Genomic DNA, 20,375 nt, shown 5'->3' with positions numbered 1-20,375 from the left:
CAACTCAGCAGGTCAAGCTGCGTCTCTTGAGAACCAGAGGGCATAGGTTTAAGATAAATGAGGAATGATTTGATAGGAATCTGCGGGGTACCATTTTCACACAATGGGTAGTGGGTGTATGGAACAAGCTGCTGGAGGAGGTAGTTGAGGCAGGGACTATCATAATGTTTAAGAAACAATTAGACATGGATAGGACAAGTTTAGGGGGATATGGGCCAAATATAGGGAAGTGGGACAAGTGTAGATGGGTCATGTTGATTGGTGTGGGCAAGTTGGGCCGAAGGGCCTGGTTTCCACACGGTATGACTCTATGACTATGGCTGTATGAACATGGATATGTGATGTTTTGGGTTGAGGCCTAGTGAGCCCATTCTTGCTCCCTGCCTCTGGGACAGTTCTGAGGGATTATGGTTGAATTGTTTCATTCCATTTTTGTGGGTTCTATGGTGGCTAATAAAGTCAACGTGGGATCTGTATGTTTTGCTACAAGTGAGGCAGATTAAACCCATAGAACATAGAAATCAGAAACAGGGATCAGTATGCTAATCCTCCTTTCTCCCCATGTCTCTTGAACCTTTTAGCCCTTAGCTAATTCCTTCAATATATTTAATGCATTGGCCTCAATTGGCATCCATGTAGAGAATTCCGCAGGATAATCACTCTTTGGATGAAAACATTTCCCCTAATTTAAATTCCTAAATAGCTTACCGCATATCGTTAGGCTGTCACCTGGCTCAGGATTTTATCCCTACTGGGAACACCCTTCCTGCATTTTGCCTGTATATGTTTCAGTTAGTCTTTGCTCATTCTATTAAACTGTAATGGATGAGTCTAATATGTGCTTTTGCTGCACACCTTCCATTGCAAGATATCCTTCCTCAGATAAGAAGGCCATTCTTGCTCACTTACTCAAGACAAGGCCCTATACAATCCTTCTGCTTTGAAGACCAACATGCCATTTGTCTTCTAACATCATGCTATTCCTGACCACTTTTTTCATCGTGCTTTTCAAGAACATCTAGATGGTATTGCATCAAATCTCTTGCCATTCAAATAATAATATGCCTTCTTGCTATTGGCCCCATTGTGGATAACATCATATTTGTACATATTGTACTGCACCTGGAATACATTTGCCCATTCATTCAACCAATTCAAATCATTTTGGGCCCTCTCCACATGCTTCTCACAACTCACTTTCCTACCATGGAGACACAATTGTCGATGCCAAAATCTTGAGCAAAAGAAAGTGCAGGAGTAATTCAGCGGGTCAGGCAGTATCTGTCAAAGGAATGGGGGGGGGGGGGCAATCTTTCAGGTCAGATCAGTCTGAAGTAGGGTCCGAACCTGAAATGCCGTCTGTCCATTCCTGTCCATTCACAGCTGCTGCCTGACCCACTGCGTTTCTCTAGTGCTTAAATTTTTGCTCTTTCTCCTCCAGGCTTTGTGCTACCCACTGACCTGGACCTATATTACATTTAAATCCCTTATCCAAATCATGAATGCATATTGTGAAAATCGGGGCTCTAATTAGTGCCTGTCACTTGGAACAGGATTTGTTTCCTCCCACTTTCCATTTTCTCTCTGCCAACGAGCTCTGAAATGATGTTACCCTCAATCCTAGGTACTTTCATTGTAATGAAGCTTTCTGAAGGGAGGACAGATGGTTTGTTTGGGAAGTTCTGCACTTTTTCAATATTGTGTTCCTATTGAAGAGATCAGTTTTGTTGATAATCCTTCTCATTTTGAATAGTCATGGGCTGGAGGGTCCAATGGATGAATCAGTTTATTACATTTTTATCAAGAATGCCTTTAACAAATCTTGCTTTATTTCTTCTGTTCTTTGTACAATCTCTTGCTATGATATAGTTCTGAGCAGAATGCCTGCTTCGGGAGTTTGTGTGATCAGTCAAGGCTCCTAACAGAGCTGTGAGTGCAATTAGATCCTTGGCGTTGTGGATGTTGGCTGGGACATTGTTGTACTTGTTGGAGCATTTACAGGAAAAACATTGGTTCTCCTCGCACCATGTCTGATGTCCTAGTCTTCAAACACCCCTTTGCTCAGCCTGTGCTGGTGCAATGGAAGTGGTCGAGGATAAACACAAAATGCTGGAGTAAATCAGCAGGACAGGCAGAATCTCTGGAGAGAAGGAATGGGTGACGTTTCGGGTCGATACCCTTCCTCAGACAGGTGAATCTGGCCATTGACAAGTGCCTTTATGTGACATGAAAAGCCATCCACATTTTTAATCATGGATGTTTATTGTGAAGGGGGTGGTTTTGAGCAGCAGGGATAACAGCGGAAATATTCCATTTTACTGATTTTCATCTGATCTTCATTCACTCACCAGTTTCAGTGAACACATCAGTGATTACTTGGAGTTGTGTCTCTCAGTGTTATATGCACAGATGCCATTTGCATGCTGCAGTTTAATGACTGAAATTGGAGTGCCCTTGGTTCTGGAGAAGAGGCAATAAAGTTTCAGCATTTTTCCATTTGTCCTGTAGATTAGCTGCACTCCAAGGTGAAGTTATTGAAGATGAGGTCCTATGTTGGAATGAGGAAGATTGTGATGGGGTTTGGTATGACAACAGTCATGTTGAGTCTGCATTGGGATTGGATCATCAGAAGACGCATTGATTAGATTCATTCCTTACACATCATTGCAGTGCTGTTGCGTCATTTGACTGGATATACAAGGCAACAACATTTGAAGAGAATTATCGCAAATCTTTGGGTTGATAGAGTTTAAAGGGCCTGTCCCACTTGGGCGTCATTTGCGTGTCACGCAGATGGCGCGCAAAGATTTTGTGAATCCCAAAATCTTGGGACGCTGTGCGCGACCGCGTGTCACTGCCTACGTCGCCACGCACCATGCGTGCGTAATGCACACCATGCGTGCATCACGTGCGTGTCGCGTGACGCGTAAATGAGGTCGCGTAAATGACCCGCAAATTATGCCCAAGTGGGACAGGCCCTGAAGGCTTTTGTGAGGTCAGCGAAGACTGAGCTAACCTCGGTTCTTTGGAGACCAACCTTGCAGGTCTCATCCTCTTTCTGTGCAAATGGCTTACCATTGTACTTATCCAAATCCACTTTGAAAGACCTTGATGACTGTTTTACCAATTTGATATTCCAGATTATACCACTCTTTATGTAAAAAAACATTTTCATCACGTTCCCCAGTAATGTGACTATCTCTAGCAATGTGTGCCCCTCGATCCTTAAATCACCCATTGATGGAAACTACTTCTCTCTTCACTCTAACGAAACCCATGAAGGCCTTGTCACCTCTAATAAATCTCCACAAACTTCTTTGTTCTGAATATAACCTCAGTTTCTCCATTTAGCTGAAATCGCTCATCCCTGGAACCATTTTAGTAAGTGGCTGCTGCTAACTTCTCTCATGGGCAATGTGGTGCCTGTCTCTCATCTTTCAGCAGAACACATTTCTGAACAAAACTCTCCAGTTTATCTGGATAATCCTGCAAAGATATCTTTAAACAATCCATCACAAATTAAATACAACACCGTAATTACCCAAAGTTAAAGAGTCAATGAATTAGATTAAAGTGTACCTGCTGAATGTGCCACGAACAAAGAAATAATTCTAGAATGAGTGAAAGAAACGAGACAGAGTTTATCACAAAATTTATGTTTATCAATGTGAAACGGCTATTTTTAGTATTTAATTAAAACACTGTGCAATAGGCAAATTAACCTACGCTTACTCTGCTGGATTTCTTTTCAACAAACAAATGTACATCGTCCCATATCAAAGCTGTTTGCTGATACCATCTCAATTACACAATTATTAAACCATTATTAGTTAACCATATGTTTGATGAAATTTCATTCCTCCTTCTCGGTTAGACCAGACAACTCTCAGAATCAATTCTCTTAATAGACAATAGGTGCAGGAGTAGGCCATTCGGCCTTCGAGCCAGCACCGTCAATGTGATCATGGCTGATCATCCACAATCAGAACCCCATTCCTGCCTTCTCCCCATATCCCCTGACTCTGCTATCTTTAAGAGCCTTATCTAGCTCTCTCTTGAAAGTATCCAGAGATCCGGCCTCCACCGCCCTCTGGGGCAGAGAATTCCACAGACTCACAACTCTCTGTGTGAAAAAGTGTTTCCTCATCTCCATTCTGAATGGCTTACCCCTTATTCTTAAACAGTGGCTCCTGGTTCTGGACTCCCCCAATATCAGGAACATGTTTCCTGCCTCTAGCGTGTCTTATGACCTCTCATCCTTCTAAACTCCAGAGTATACAAGCCCAGCCGCTCCATTCTCTCAGCCATCCAGGGAATTAACCTTGTAAACCTACGCTGCACTCCCTCAATGCAAGAATGTCCTTCCTCAAATTAGGGAACCAAAACTGCACACAATACTCCAGGTGTGGTCTCATTAGGGCCCTGTACAACTGCAATAGTACTTTGCTCCTATACTCGACTCCTCTTGTTATGAAGGCCAACATGCCATTTGCTTTCTTCACTGCCTGCTGTACCTGCATGTTTACTTTCATTGACTGATGAACAAGGACCCCCCAGATCCCATTGTACTTCCCCTTTTCCCAACTTGACACAATTTAGATAATAATCTGCCTTCTTGTTTTTGCTACCAATGTAGATAACTTCACATGTATCCACATTAAACTGCATCTGCCATGCATCTGGCCACTCACCCAACCTGTCCATGTCACCCTGCATTCTCATAGCATCCTCGTCAAGTTCACACTGTGTCATTTGCAGCTTTGTGTCATCTGCAAATTTGCTAATGTTATTTTGAATCCTTTCATCTAAATGATTGATGTATATTGTAAATAGCTGCAGTCCCAGCACCGAGCCTTGCGGTACCCCACTAGTCACTGCCTGCCATTCTGAAAGGGAACCGTTAATCCCTACTCTTTGTTTCCTGTCTGCCAACCAATTTTCTATCCATTTTCAGCACTCTACCCCAATACCATGTGCCCTAATGTTGCCCACTAATCCCCTATGTGGGACCTTATCAAATGCTTTCTGAAAGTCCAGATGCACTACATCCACTGACTCTCCCTTGTCCATTTTCCTAGTTACATCCTCAAAAAATGTCTTAGTTGCATCCTCAAATAATTCCAGAAGATTAGTCGAGCATGATTTTCCTTTCGTAAATCCACGGACCGATCCTGTTAATGCTATCCAAATGTATCGCAATTTCAAATTTTATGATTGACCAGCATCTTCCCCACCACCGATGTCAGGCTAACTGGTCTATAATTCCCTGTTTTCTCTCTCCCACCTTTCTTAAAAAGTGGGTTAACATTAGCTACCCTCCAATCCACAGGAACTGATCCTGAATCCATAGAACATTGGAAAATGATCACCAATGCGTTCACGATTTCAAGAACCACTTCCTTAAGTGCCCTGGGGATTTATCAGCCTTCAGTCCCATCAGTCTACCCAACACCATTTCCTGCCTAATATGGATGTCCTTCAGTTCCTCCGTCACTCCAGATCCTCTGGCCACTCGTACATCAGGAAGATTGCTTGTGTCCTCCTTAGTGAAGACAGATCCAAAGTACCTGTTCAACTCATCTGCCATTTCCTTGTTCCCCATAATAAATTCATGCTCAGCCTCCTCCTCACGTCCACTCTAGATCATTTTGCCTATTATTTTAAATATACCTTTATTCATTTTCATTTTTGTGCACTGTGGAGCATCAGCCAGACCAGCATTTATTGCCCATTCCCAATTGTTCCTGATAGTTTGGCACCTTCTTGAAGCACTGCGTGCTGGTGTAAAGACACATTTTATTGTTCCATTTTAATACATATGACAATAAATCCCTTTTGACTCTTGTCTTTCTCATGAATGTACTCCCGTAATGCAGATGAAGAGGGAGTTGTATAATACAAGCCCTGTGAAAGTCAGCTGGTATATTTCTAGGTTTGGATGATGGTGACTTGAGTTCTCATGTATCTAATGCCCTCCATCATCTGGTTAAAGGGTTTGGGAGCTGCTGTTAGAACAGCCAGGACAAGTGACTGTATGTATTTTGGTAGGTGGTGCACATTGCAGCTAAGTTATGCCAGTGGTTGAGGCAATTAATAGTTAGGATGGCAGATGGAGTTGGTAAACTGGGCTGCTCTATCCTGGATGGTGTTGACCTCTGAATGTTGTGCTACTCAACGGTAGAAATAGTTGTTCTTAAGTTTTCTATCAAATGATCGCATCCTGTGTTAGATCACCACTGAATCATCTATTGGAACAGGATTAACCTTCTAATCTCTTGTCATAACCAAAGTCCCTCATCACTAGTAATATCCTACCACACATCCTCTACACCGTTTTGAATTGTTTATATCTTCCCTGAGGTGTTGTGCTGAAATTAGGTAACATCTTGTGACTAACAGGTGATTTCTAAAATTATGAGCTTTTTGATCTGTCGACTGAGTCAAAGAACATACAAGCAAAGTATTTTTATTTTTATATTTTTACTCATCTGTTTATCTTGCCATGCCAGCATTTTGTTTTGTCTATAAGGATGCAACACCAAGATTTCTCTGTTTAGGTACACAAAGTCCTGCTATTTACATTGTACCATGTTGAGAATCATTATCACATACTGTACACCAGAGTGCAGTGAAATTCCTTGTTCGCAAGAAGCACATAGAGTACAAAGTGTACATGATAATAATAGATGCAACTGTAAATGCAATAGCCTATGCAAAACTGCAGAAAGAGGCTATGATTGTAGTGCAATCTGAAATAGTGCAAAAAATAACTGAAGTGCAATGACAGAATAACCGTTTGAGGTAGAGTTAAAAGTAGGAGTGAGAATATGTGGCAGCACCTCCACAAAAGCGGGTGTGACAGAAGAGATGGTTCAGAAGTCCATAACTTCCACAGTGAGGATGTGTAATGTTGGGCCATCCTCTGTTTCATATCTCCTCGAAAGCTGAAACCTAGCCCTTATTTAAGGGTCAACACCAAAGGTAGACACAAAATGCTGGAGTAACTCAGGGACGGGACAGGCAGCATCTCTGGAGAGAAGGAATGGGTGACGTTTCGGGTCGAGACCCTTCTTCAGACTTATTTAAGGGTTGTTTGGTTGGGGTCATAAATGGTGTCATTCGACAGCAGATTGCATGTACACTGAATTTGATAAAAAGTAGAATTCTGCTTCTGTATTGATACCAAGGTGGAAACCTTTTCATTGGCCATTATACTGAGTGTGAATTCACAACCTTACTGTGAATAAGCAATGATTCTGCCCTTGAAATCTGCTATCAAAATGATCAATTTTCACATATTCCTATACTGACATCCACCTCTCTGCTGACTCGTTACAAAATATTTTTCAAAGACTGGTAGAAATTAAGGAAATGCGTCAATACCAGGATGCTAACCATCTCGTGAATGACCACAGATTGCTCATGAATCAGCACTTGTTTTGCACTATGGAAAACCACAACTTCCTTCTAGTCTTGTTGGCTATTGCCTTTAGCAATGGTCAACCTGCTATGGTGGTGGCTGGAAAAACAACTCATTTCAAACTCCCATATTAAAATAATTTATATGAAATGTCTAATAGGGTCATCTGTGGTTGTGGCTCAGTACTCTCACTTCTGAGTCAGGAGATTCATGTCCATTTCCTACAACGCGAGTACAAACATCTATGATGACTCACCAATGTTACCCCCCAAAGGAGTCCAGCTCCCCTGGATGTGTTATTTTTTGGATGCAACTGAATTTTCTTTCTCCGAGATGGCTGGAAAGGTTTCCATGGCCTGATTTAGCCAGTCTGCATCAATTTTCTATCCTTCTATCATGTCACTCCTCAACGTATGCCCAATCTCCTCTTATAGCTAGTACTTTTGAATCCAGGTGACATGCTGGTGAACCTCTTTTGCACCATCTGGAAAGCACCCATATCCTTCCAATAATGCAGAGGCCAGAATTCCACACAATACTCCAAATGTGTCCTCTCAAATCTTTTATGAAGTTGCGGTATGACTTCCCAACTTTTATACTCCATGGCCTGAACAGTAAAGACAAGCATGATGTACGCCTTCTTTATCACCGGAGCAGTAGAATTGTCCACTTAGCCCCTCAAGCCTATTCAGAACGATCTTGGCTGATCAGCCTCAGGTCTCCTCTCATATGTGTCAGATCCTCTCAAAACATTGTCGTTCAATAAAATATCTACTTTTTCTTTTAACTACCCAATGATCAATCCGGAGTACAGAATTCCAGAGATTCACTACCCTGTACTCGCTTCGTTTTTAAACGACCAACCCTAACCTTGTAACTATCCTCATCTGATATTCTTTGACGAGTAGACATAGGTCATAGAGTCATACAGAATGGAAACAGGCCCTTCAGCCCAACTCGATCATGCTGATCATGATGCCCCATCTAAGCTTGTTCCATATTCATGCATTTCATCCCTTTCAAATTACTTTTAAATGTTATTATTGTATCTGCTGCTTCAACTACTTCGTCTGGCAGTTCATTTCATATACCTACCCGCCCTTTGTATAAAAAATTTCCCCTCAGGTTCCTATTCAACTTTTCCCCTCTCACCTTAAATCTATGGCCACTAGTATTTTGATTTCCCTATCCAGGGAAAATGTCTAAGTACATTCACCCTATCTATTCCCCTCATGACTATATAAGATCTCCCTTCAGCCTCTTGCACTCAAAGGAATAAACCTCTGCCCATCTTCTTCATATAGCTCCAGCCCTTGTGTCCCGGCAAATTCCTTGTAAATCTTATCTGCACGCTTTCCAGCTTAATGGCATATTTTCTTTAGCAGCATGACCAAAAATGAACGCAGTTGTCCAAGTTCATCTAGAACATCCCAACCTCTATATTTAATTCCATGACTGTTGAAGACCAGTGTGCCAAAAGCCTTCGTCACCACCCTATCTACTTGCACCACTACCACCAGGAAATTATGTACTTGTATTCCTAGATCCCTTTGCTCTGGAACATCCCTCAGGGCCTACCACCTACTGCGAAGGTCCTGCCCTGGTTTGGCCTCCCATTGTGCAAAACATTATCCTTAACTGAATTAAATTATAATTCCTGTTTGCCCACTTGCCCAACTGATCATATCCTACTCTAATACTTGATAACCATCATCACTATGATGCAACCTATTTTAGTATAATCTACAGACATAATCATCAAGCTGTATGCATTCTCATCCAGATTGCTGGTATAGATGACAAAGAGCAATGGGCCCAGCATATTTCAACATGTACCCTACCATGCCCTCCTGGGATCTTGTTTCAAAAACATCACCCCTTCTTAACTTTATAAGATACAAATTGAATTTCTTTAGTCATTTGTGATACAGGTGCACAACCTTTTATCCGAAAGCCTTGGGACCAGATACTTTTCGTAATTCAAAATTTTCGGTCATGGAAATAAGATTTTAAATGGTAAGCTCATATCCGCAAGGTTGCGAGTTTGCGCCTTGATCCCGGCAGTTACTCGGTCGCGAGCTTGAGTCTTCAAGTTAGGTTTTTTTTTCCAGAATAAATGTTGGTATGAAAGCAGTGTAGGAGAGGTGTTACTGTGTGGGCAGAACTTTGGTGCCCACCAGTCCGCCACTGTGTCTCTCTGTCCCTGGGATAGCTGGGAACTCCAGAGGAAACTCCTTCTCAACGTACCTTGCACACTCATCCGCTTCTGCCCCTACGTGTTCCTCTGGATGGCAACGGAGTTGCTGCTGGCTGTGGGTCTCTGGGATCTCTGTGCTTGCCGTGGGCCTGGGGGTAGCTGACGTCTCCGGCCACCCCCCTGGACTGGAGCTGAGACTGGGAACTGTACCGCCCTTGCCCCCTCCCTCTGCCGTTGCAAACAACCCCCCCACTCTCCAGCAAGGGCGGTACAGTTCCCGGAGGATAGCAGGTGGCCGGAGACGTCAGGGTCTCCCGCTGATTGGCCCCTACGACGCCCCGAGCTGCGCCCCGTCATCAGGAAAGGTCCCTCTGTAGTTGTACTGGGCTGCTGGCTGTGGGTCTCTGGGTTCTCCGTGCTTGCGGTGCTCTGGGACGTCCATTGGTCCTGACGTCTCCGGTGACTGTACATACCTGCTGCCATCGCCTGTGAAGGTGCAAAGCCCCCGCGCCGGTGCAATGGGCCGGTGCTGGAGAGGGGAGGGAAGGTCACCTGGCCAGGAACCAGAGGGGTTTGGCTCTGCTGCTGTGCATCGTGTCTACCGTGGGAACTTTTTATTAGCGGGCAGGTAGCAGCTGTCAATTATAACCCTCCCGCGCAATAATTGAATGGGGATTTAGTTCCCCTTTCTTCGAGGACCGACCGGAGGTTCCGCTGTCACCTCTGCGGGCCGCCCTCAGTGAAGTCCTGTCTCCCTGTCCCTGGGATAGTGATCAAACAGCACAATACCCCTCTCCCCCCTCCAACTCCAGAGGAATCCGCTCCCCGATGGGCCGCTACGGCGACAAGTGGCAGTTCGCCCACAGCCCGAGCTGCGCGACCCCAAGAACAAGACGTCCCTTGCACACCATCAGCTTCTGCCCATACGGGGAGCATGTTCCTCTGGAGTTGGAATGATGATCTGGGATCTCCGTACTTGCTGGGCCTGGGGGTCAGTGTCCCGATAAGCTCGGGGAGCGGCTTACAGTTTTGCAGTTTTCATGGAATGGGGCTGGGCTGCTGCTGGCTGTGGGTCTCTGGGATCTCCGTGCTTGCAGTGGGCCTGGGGGTCGGTGTCCCGTTGGTCCTGACGTCATCCGGTGATTGGGACTGTGCATCGCCGACGTGAAGACAGTGCAAACGCCGATGCAAAGCGGGGAGCTGGGGAGGGAAGGGCAATGGCCGGGAAGCAGAGGGGTGTAGGTGGGAGCATGAAGGGAGCGACAATTTTTCTGCACGCTGAGTTAAAAAGTTCCCACCAAGACCACGATACCCGTGAGTCTACTGTGGGGGATCAGGTGTTGTCAATTAAAACATCCCCCAATATACCCTCTTAACTTTATGAATGGGGATTTAGTTCCCCTTTCTTCGAGGAACCGGAGGTTTAGTCACCTCTTGCCGCCCTAACGTTTTCAAGGACCTTTCTTCGAAAAAAATGTCGCTATTCGGAGGTTTTCTCTTCGGATAAAAGGTTGTGCACCTGTATTCTAGTCTCAAATTCTAGTGAAGAAAGGCCAGAGAATCCTAAACCTTGACACAGTTTAAAGAAGGATCCCAACCCAAAACATCACCTATCCATGTTCTCCAGAGATGCCATCTGATCCACGGAGTCACTCCAGCACTTCGTGTCCTTTTCAGTTATATCAAAACTATGTGTCATCTCCACCAGACCAGGCACTACTTTACTGCATTTGATGTAAAAGCCAAAATTGATGGACAACACAGCAGACCTGTGAAAATTGGTGACATCAGGTTAATATTTCATGCAGAGCCTTTCATTGGAAAATTAAAAAGGATCGGCATTGCTTGATAGTTTTTGTGTTGATGGATTAGTTCAAGGCGAAGAGAATGTTTTTTTATCCAACCTTTTGATAGGAATTATTTTATGTAGTCTGGTGAGACCAGAGGAAAAGAGAAAAATTGTGTGGAAAGGAATCTCATTCCACACCTCCTGTTTTTGTGTGTGTTTTTGAATAAATGTGTTCACTACAACAGTCCCCTTTCCTCACTGCAGGATGCACTACTTGTCTACAAGGAAGCAATACAGAAGATGCCAACACAGTTTGCACCACAGAGCTTATATAACATGATGGGTGAGTGTATCATTTCATGTCTTGTAATGCCCGTCACATGCACCAAAGCAAACGTGACTAGTCATTGATTTCTCATCAATTATGTTAAATGTTCTATATAGTACCGTTGAATTTTTCTTTGCTGTCAACGTTCATTCCTTTAAAGTTATATTGATGTGACTCCATAACACTTAGTCTTGCTGCCTGTGAATGCATCCCCAGCAATTCTCTTTTGTAAATGAATGTTGAACATTGTCAGTCTGGAGAATACCATCTTTCCACTCCAGGGGCTTTAAAACTATTTTTGTTACACCCCACTTCAGAGCGGTTTTTTCCCTCCCCCCCCCCCCCACTCCCCTCTACCCACATTCTCCACCATAATTATAAACATTGTATAAAACTATTCATTTTTTTTATAATTGCCAGCCCCCTTCTAACTTTACCACAATCTGTAGTCTGAAAGCTTAGGCTCCAATCAATTGCTGCAAAGCAGCTTTTCTGTCTTAACTAGCTCAGTGTAGCCATATCATCTTATGGAAATGGCTCTGGATGAGAACCTCAGGAAAATTTTAAACTGATGAATCTCTCAATTAAAATCAAACTCTTGAGACACAAATCGGGTAATATTAAAATTGCAATGTCGTGCACAACATATGCTACTTATTAAGCAGTGAAAAAAAATCAATTCTTGTTATATTAGTCAAAGTACCACAGTAAAACTGCTTGTTAAAAACAACTAGAGTCAATCTTATACTGGTTCATGTAACGATACAGACACATTTCTATTTGGTTGGATTGTTAACCCACAGAATGTTTTTTTTTTAGCTGCCAGATGAGTCAAAGCTTAATGCTAATTTATTATCATGCCACAAAGCTTTCTTAGATTATCACTTGTTGCAAGACTATGAAAATCTCTTGTCCAAGGGAAAATATTTTTGTTAGAAAACATAATTTATCTTAAACTGTTGAATTTCATTTAAATGGTAACAAAGAAATATGTGAATAATGGTAATATTTTAAAATTGTGTTGGCGGCTAATAGCTCCCTTGTTAAGGACAGACATATCATAAAAAAAAATATATGGAGGGCAGTAAATATAGTTCAAACAATTCCACTACTTAAAAACAAACACTGTGTCTGTAGATTTAAATATATCCTTTTAAGTTCGAGCCAAGCCCCAAGCAACCATTAGAGTTGTCTCCTCATTCAGGGCTGCTTTGCTTTTTCTGGAATGTGATGTTAGATTAATGTATTTCTGGGAATGTTGGCCTCCTACCTGTTGCAATATATTAGTCTTGGGCTGAATCGGGCTTTGGAGGAGTTGTCTCATTGGTGACACGCTTCATTTATACTTCTCGTCAGCCTGGTTATGTTTCAAAAGGTCATTACTCAAACTGGACATCAAAGTACCTTACACTAGACTGTTCCGTTCAGCGGAATACACCCATTTGTTAAATCTGTCATATTTTAACAAAAACATAGAAGTTAGATGCTCTTAATAGATTATTTTTTTTTTTGCCGTGATTGTTATGAGAGAGTATCGTTAAACCTTCCACCTTCTTTTGTCCTCTGTCTGCATCAATAGGTGAAGCCTATATGAGACTGAACAAACTGACCGAGGCTGAGTATTGGTACCTGGAGTCCTTGCAATCCAAGCCTGATCATATCCCTGCCCACCTTACGTTTGGGAAACTTCTAGCTCTCACCGTGAGTTGACCTTATTAGTATTATGCTGTCTTTATGCGACTTGTATTTCAGAACTTGCCCGTTGTGAGTTTGCACATCTGGGAAAGGGTTCGTGAAAGAAACTCTTTAGATCCTGGTGTTTAACTTCATTACTTGTGTCTGAACTATGAGTTACTTAATATTTTCAAATTTTCCATAGTCTGATGGTTTACTACTTAAAATATCATGGAGCTGCTTTTGGAATATTTAAGAATAACAGACAAACATATTTAAATAACTATTTAAATAAATAAAAGCTGTTAATTTTAGTATGGGAATGGTGATCAATTATCGACTAGAAGCACATATGGTGCAGGAATGGCCCCTCTTTGCATTGTGATTTCAAAGCAGTGGCATTGTGCAAATATTGTTATTTTATGTGGTAGATGGTTTCAAAGTGCTGCCCAGTTTAGAGTCTTTAAAATCCCAGAGACCTAGAGTTCAAAGGGAATTGGTACACTGATGGCCCATTTCATCTGGACATATGCTCTTAAATTAATTTGACATCTCAGCTAGCTGTGGAAGTTAAGATGTTAGACTTCCAAAGGGCCAACAGTTTAATTGTACATCATTTTCAAGCATCTGAATTATTGTCGATCTACTCCAGCATGCAGTTACGCATTTAAAATATTGATAGAGGAAGTTTGGATGTACATGAGTTATTAATGAGGCATTATAGTGCAGATGTCAAATTTATCTGGTCACATTGAATATAGCAGCAATGAAATATGTTGCATAAAACAAATAATTGCACCTGTTTCCTCTTTACCTTTAGGAAGTTTAATTTAGTTTAGAGATACAGTGAGGAAACAGGCCCTTCGGCCCACCGAGTCCGCACTGACCAGCGATCCCTGCTCATTAACACGACCCTACACACGCAAGGGACAATTTTACATTTTCACCAAGCCAATTAGCCTACAAAACTATGTCTGAAAAAATCCAATAATTTATTAACCCAATTTCCCACTTTTTGTCACAATTTACCCCAATGAGATTGACTTTCTAAATATTCCTATGACAATACACCTCGTGGCATTTTATTTTCTGTGTATGGAAGGTTGATTTATTTCACAAATTTATCAGAATTCAATCTAAACTTCTTATCAGAAGTTGGAATTTGTATCCACGGTAAGCAGATATTTTTAAGATTTAGTTATTTTAGAATATGGAATATAGAACAGTACAGCATGGAAGCATGCCCTGCAGCCAACACTATCTGTGCTGAACTTGATACCAAGTTAAACTAATCTTCTCTGCCTGCACGTGGCCCACATGCCTCCATGTGCCTATCTGAAAACCTCTCAAATGCCACAACCTGCTTCCACCTCTATCTCTGGCAGTGTGTTTTAGACACCCACCTACCCACCAGATTGCCCTGCTTCTCTGACTTTAGAAGTATCCATTTTATCCTTGATATGTCCACTATGAGGTAAAAAAGGTTCTAACTATCTACTCTGTCAATGTAATTCATAACTTTATATATATTTCTCTCAAGTCTCCCCTCAACCTCCAACACTCAAGGGAAAACAATCCAAGTTTGTCTAATCTCTCTATATAGCAAATACTCTCTACACCAGGCAGCATTCTGGTAAACTGCTTCTGCTCGTTTTAGAAACAGAGAAACATGGAAAAATATGAGCAGGAGTAGGCCACCCGGCCCTTCGAGCCAGCACTGCCATTCAATATGATCATGGCTGATCATCTAAAATCCGTACTCCGTTTCTGCTTTTTCCTCACATCCCATGATTCCTTTAGCCCTAAGAGCTAAATCTAACTCTCTTGAAAACATCCAGTGAGTTGGCCTCAACTGCCTTCTGTGGCAGAGAATTCCACAGATTCGCAACTCTCTGGGTGAAGAGATTTTTCATCATCTCAGTCCTCAATGGCCTACCCCTTATTCTTAAACTGTGACCCCTGGTTCTGGACTCCCCCAACATCCTGTATCTAGCCTGTCCAATCCATTAAAATTGTATATATTTCGATGATTCCCTCTCATCCTTCTAAAATCCAATGAATACAAGCTCAGTCGACCCATTCTTTCATCATATGACAGTCTTGCCATCCCGGGAATTAACATGGTGAACCTACGCTGCACAGGGATGCAATGCTGAGGCTCTTGTCTTCTATTTCTCCAAAATCTCCACATCCTTCCTGTAATGGGCAACAAGAATTGGTACACAATATTCTAAATTGGAGATGGGAATTAGGATATGGATATTGTGCCTTGAACTCTGTTGATCTTCTGCCTCAGTTCCTTCTACCTTACTATCTCTAGATCCCTTATCTTTTTTTTACTATACTGAAATAATCAACAAAAGATTTTGAAGGCGCTCAGAGCCACCAGGATCCCCAGGATCATAACTGATAGGAGCAGAATTCGGCCATTCCACACATCAAGTCTACTCCGCCATTAAATCATGGCTGATCTATCTCTCCCTCCTAACCCCATTCTCCTGCCTTCTCCCCATAACCCTGACACCCGTAATAATCAAGAATCTATCTATCTTTGCCTTAGAAATATCCATTGACTTGGCCTCCACAGCCTCTGTGGCAAAGTATTCCCTAGATTCACCACCCTCTGACTAAAGAAATTCCTCCTCATCTCCTTCCTAAAGGTACGTCCTTTAATTCTGATGCCGTGATGTCTGGTCCCAGACCCTCCTACCAGTGTAAACATCCTCTCCACATCCACTCTATCCATGCCTTTCACTATTCGCTACGTTTCTATTACATTCCTCTACACTGCAGAAGTATAGGCCCAGTGCCATCAAATGCTCATCATATGTTAACCCATTCATGTATAAGAAGGAACTGCAGATGCTAGTTTAAACCGAAGATAGTCACAAAAATCTGGAATAACTCAGCGGGACAGGCAGCTTCCCTCAAGAGAAGGAATGGGTGACTTTTCGGGCCGAGACCCTTCTTCAACACACTCATTCTTGTAAACCCAGAGGGTCCAAAGGGTCCTCCGAATGCAGTCTGAGCAGCACCTAAAGAGCCTCAGCGTTACATCCCTGTTTTTGTATTCTAGCCCTCTTGAAATAAATTACTAGCATTGCGTTTGCCTTCTTTACTACTGATTCGACTTGCAGATGAACTTTTTGGGAATCTTGCACCGGCACTCCCAAGGCCCTTTGCACTTCCGATTTCTGGCTTATCTCCCCATTTAGAAAATAGTCCTCACTAGAATAGAGAGTTCCAAATACTCACCACCCTTTGAATGAAGAAATCTCTCTTCATCTCAGTCGTCAATGCCCTATCCGTTAATTCTGAGTACAACCACAGGTGCCAGACTCCTACCAGTTATCTAAGAACTTCAAAATATTGATCAAACTTGATTTCATTTTCACAAATCCATCGTGATTCTGCTTCTGTGTCTTTTATCTGAATTTGTGGCTGTACACACAGAACAAATGCCCCGATTTGTGTTGGTCGTGTCCTTGCTGATAGAATTATAACTATATATATACACATCACCAGCAACAATTTGAAAATAAATGTGGCAAGGATACTTAAAAATGAATGCAAAGAATGACAGAGAAAAAAATGTCTTTCACAACTTCACGATATTCCAAAACATATTACAGCCATCGATATGGTTATAATTTAGTAAGAAATAAGGCAACCAGCTTGGTTCCATAATCGATAATAAAACAAGAGGCAAGATTCATCTGTCTTGGTGTTGCTGGAGGGCTAATTGATTGGCCAGACAACAAGAGAACTCAATTTGAATGGTGCAGAGGGATCTTTTACACCACCTGAAAGGATAGGCACGACTTTGTGTCTGAAAGTTAGCTAATATAGTATTATTAGGTCTTACTATAATAGCGAGGCATAATAACATTTGAGCAGAACTGGCAAACCAAAGATATGACCTCATAGCCTAGTTTATTATTTTGGTTTGGCTCTTAGTCATCCCGGACTTTAATTCACTGCTTCCTGTGCATGTACTTCAAAAAAAAATGTGTTCCTTTATTGCTCAGAAACAATAGCCCAAAAATACATGATTTTAATGGTGCCTGTACAATTATACAAATAATTTAGATTGAATTCTGATTATCGCACCAGCAGGCATTGCACATCACAGCAGCATCCGAGATCAAGGCTAGAAGTTACATGGTCAGTCTCATTTGAGTTCATATTGAACACATATCCATAGATAAAGATAACAAAAGATTGTCATTTAGATTGAAAACTTTGTTTATATAATGAATATTAAATGACTATTCCCACACTGCTGCTGTGAGCTAATGTAAGATGAGGAAGCATTTCTGCAATTTGCTGATGAGTTCAAGTGGTGCTTCACATTTCTATTTTACAGCAAATAATCTTTTAACATTTTCAGGTGTGTCGTTTAAGCTTTTACCTTGCATATGAATTGCTTTTAAAATCCAATATTTCAGCAGACAGAACGTGCTTATTCTTAACTATCTGTCAAATTTGGTTTAATGCAGATTCATGATTGCATGTGCCAAATCTATAATGGAGTCTGTTTACATCTCCGCCGTACAAAATAAAGAATAATCCGTGCAAGGCAAATCCATCAATATAATGCAGTATGGCTCATTTAAACATACAACATTTAAACATCACACCATACAATATTATGTAAACACATACAACTAATCATTTCACTATGTAATAATTAATTATCCCAATTTATGTATTATGCAATATTTTTAAAGATTCCACACTTTGCAAAGTTAAAATCATCTTAAAATTGAATTAATAAGTAAAATTCATTAAAACGTATGTTTAAAAACACTTGGACTCACTTCACCATCACTCTTAACTGTTTATTTTCCTATCTCTATCTTACTGCCTCACTATCTTATGTGAACTAAGTGGTGGCTTAATTTAACTCTTAAATGGTGGGAGGTTAAGGGATATAATTGTCTCCTTATGTTCCCTACGCTCCAGCTGACAATGATATTGAAGCAGCCAGTAATATTACAGCTTTACAAGGTTTACTCTGGTTTTAAAGGATTAGGGAACCTTTCCTGGGAGCACAATGTGTAAGATTACGTTGGACTCAGTCCGCTGCCTAAAGTCGCCACCCACCCACACTCAACTGGGTTGAATGCAGAAGGTTAGCCTTGCAGGCCCAAACACCCTGATTCAGATGGCAAGGAGCAGATAACAAGCAGGCCTCAGGCATTGTATGGCTGAATCCCATCTCTGGAATGCCTTTAATATAAGGCAAAAACTGACATTTTATTTATTTTAGTTTTAATTTAGCTTATTGTCAGATGTAGCGAAGTACAGTGAAAAGCTTTTGTTGCAAGCTAACCAGTCAGCAGAAAGACAAACCATGTTTACAATTGAGCCATTTACAGTGTATAATCAGATACATGATAAGGGACTAACGTTTAGTGCAAGGTAAAGCCAGCAAAGACCGATCAAGGATAGTCCAAGGGTCACCAATGAGGTCGATAGTAGTTCAGCTCTGCTCTCTAGTTGTGCTGGATGATTCGGTTGCCTGATTACAGCTGTAAAATAAACTGTCCCCGAATTTGAAGGTGTGCGTTTTCACACTTCTATACCTTTTGCCTAATAGGACAAGGGTGAAGTGGGATTGGCCAGGGTGCAACTTGTCCTTGCTTGTCTGCTGACCTTGCCGAGCTAGCGCGAGTTATAAATGAAGTCAATAGAAGGGAGTAGTAGGAAGGAACTGCAGATACTGGTTTAAAGTTGAAGATAGACACTAAAAGCTGGAGTTTAACTTTTTGTGTCTATCTTCAATAGAAGGGAGGTTGGTTTGTGTGATGTCCTGGGCTGCAGGACAGGATGGGATGTTGTGTAACAAAGTTGTGAAACTCTTTAACGGCTTTTAAACAGATGTTCTAATATTAATGAAAATAATTCAAAAAAAGCTTTTTTTTTAATTTCATGTTTTAAAACCATATTGGCACTATAGGAAGGATATGTTGGCACTGGAAAGGATGCAGATTCACCATTATGTTGCCTTGGATGGAGTGATGTAGGTCTGAGGAGAGACTGGAGAAGCAGGGTCGTTTTTTTATGGAAGGAGGTTAAAACGGGGCAATAACTGAGGTGCATGACATTATGAACAGTAAAGAGGTCCTTCTACAGCTGTACAGGGCCCCAGTGAGACCACATCTGGAGTATTGTGTGCAGTTTTGGTCTCTTAATTTGAGGAAGGACATCTTTGCTATTGAGGCAGTGCAGTGTAGGTTCATGAGTTCACGGGATGGTGGGACTGTCATATGAGAAAAGATTGGAAAGACTGGGCTTGTATTCACTGGAATTTAGAAGGATGAGAAGAGATCTTATAGAAACCTATAACATCATAAAAGGACTGGACAAGCTACATGCAGGTAAAATGTTCCCAATGTTGGGGGCGTCCCGAACCAGGGGCCACAGTCTAAGAATAAAGGGGAGGCCATTTAAAACTGAGATGAGAAAATAACTTTTCCACTAATTTGTGGAATTATCTGCCACAGAGGGCAGTAGAGGCCAATTCACTGCATGAATTTAAAAGAGAGTTAGATAGAGTTCTAGGGGCTAGCGGAATCAAGGGATATGGGGAGAAGGCAGGCACGGGTTACTGATTGTGGATGATCAACCATGATCACAATGAATGGTGGTGCTGGCTTGAAGGGCCAAATGGCCTACTATGGCACCTATGTTCTATGATTCTATGAATAGTATAGCGGTAAACATCAGGAAACCTTATCAGAAGTGAACAATGCGAGAATATATAGATTATGGGTAAGCAGTAAGAGATTTAGAGGGAATTTGCTAAAGAGTTTGGATACCAGGAGAAACCTGGCTTTCTCCCCCACTATGCTGAATAGAGTGGTGGAGCAAAGATCTAAGAGGCATCTAGATGAGCATTTGAGGAACTGAGGCATTAAAGGATAAGGGCCACATACTGGAGGATGGGATTAATAAAGAGTGC

General features: G+C 41.8%; 1 protein-coding gene across 2 annotated transcripts in view; it reads left to right on the top strand.

The window, feature by feature from the left end:
- The window catches only part of LOC129706449 (protein O-mannosyl-transferase TMTC2-like), a 172,698-nt gene that overhangs the window by 120,007 nt on the left and 32,316 nt on the right, over nt 1–20,375 (top strand). For both annotated transcript variants that reach the window (XM_055650758.1, XM_055650759.1), the window contains 2 exons: nt 11,671–11,749; nt 13,314–13,435. In XM_055650758.1, coding sequence (XP_055506733.1) covers nt 11,671–11,749; nt 13,314–13,435 — 201 coding nt within the window. The remainder of the gene's footprint in view (nt 1–11,670; nt 11,750–13,313; nt 13,436–20,375) is intronic.

Source organism: Leucoraja erinacea, chromosome 19, assembly GCF_028641065.1.
Source record: "Leucoraja erinacea ecotype New England chromosome 19, Leri_hhj_1, whole genome shotgun sequence".
Lineage (NCBI taxonomy): Eukaryota > Metazoa > Chordata > Chondrichthyes > Rajiformes > Rajidae > Leucoraja > Leucoraja erinaceus.
Note: the sequence above shows the minus strand (reverse complement) of the source record. Positions and strands in the feature narration are given on the sequence as shown.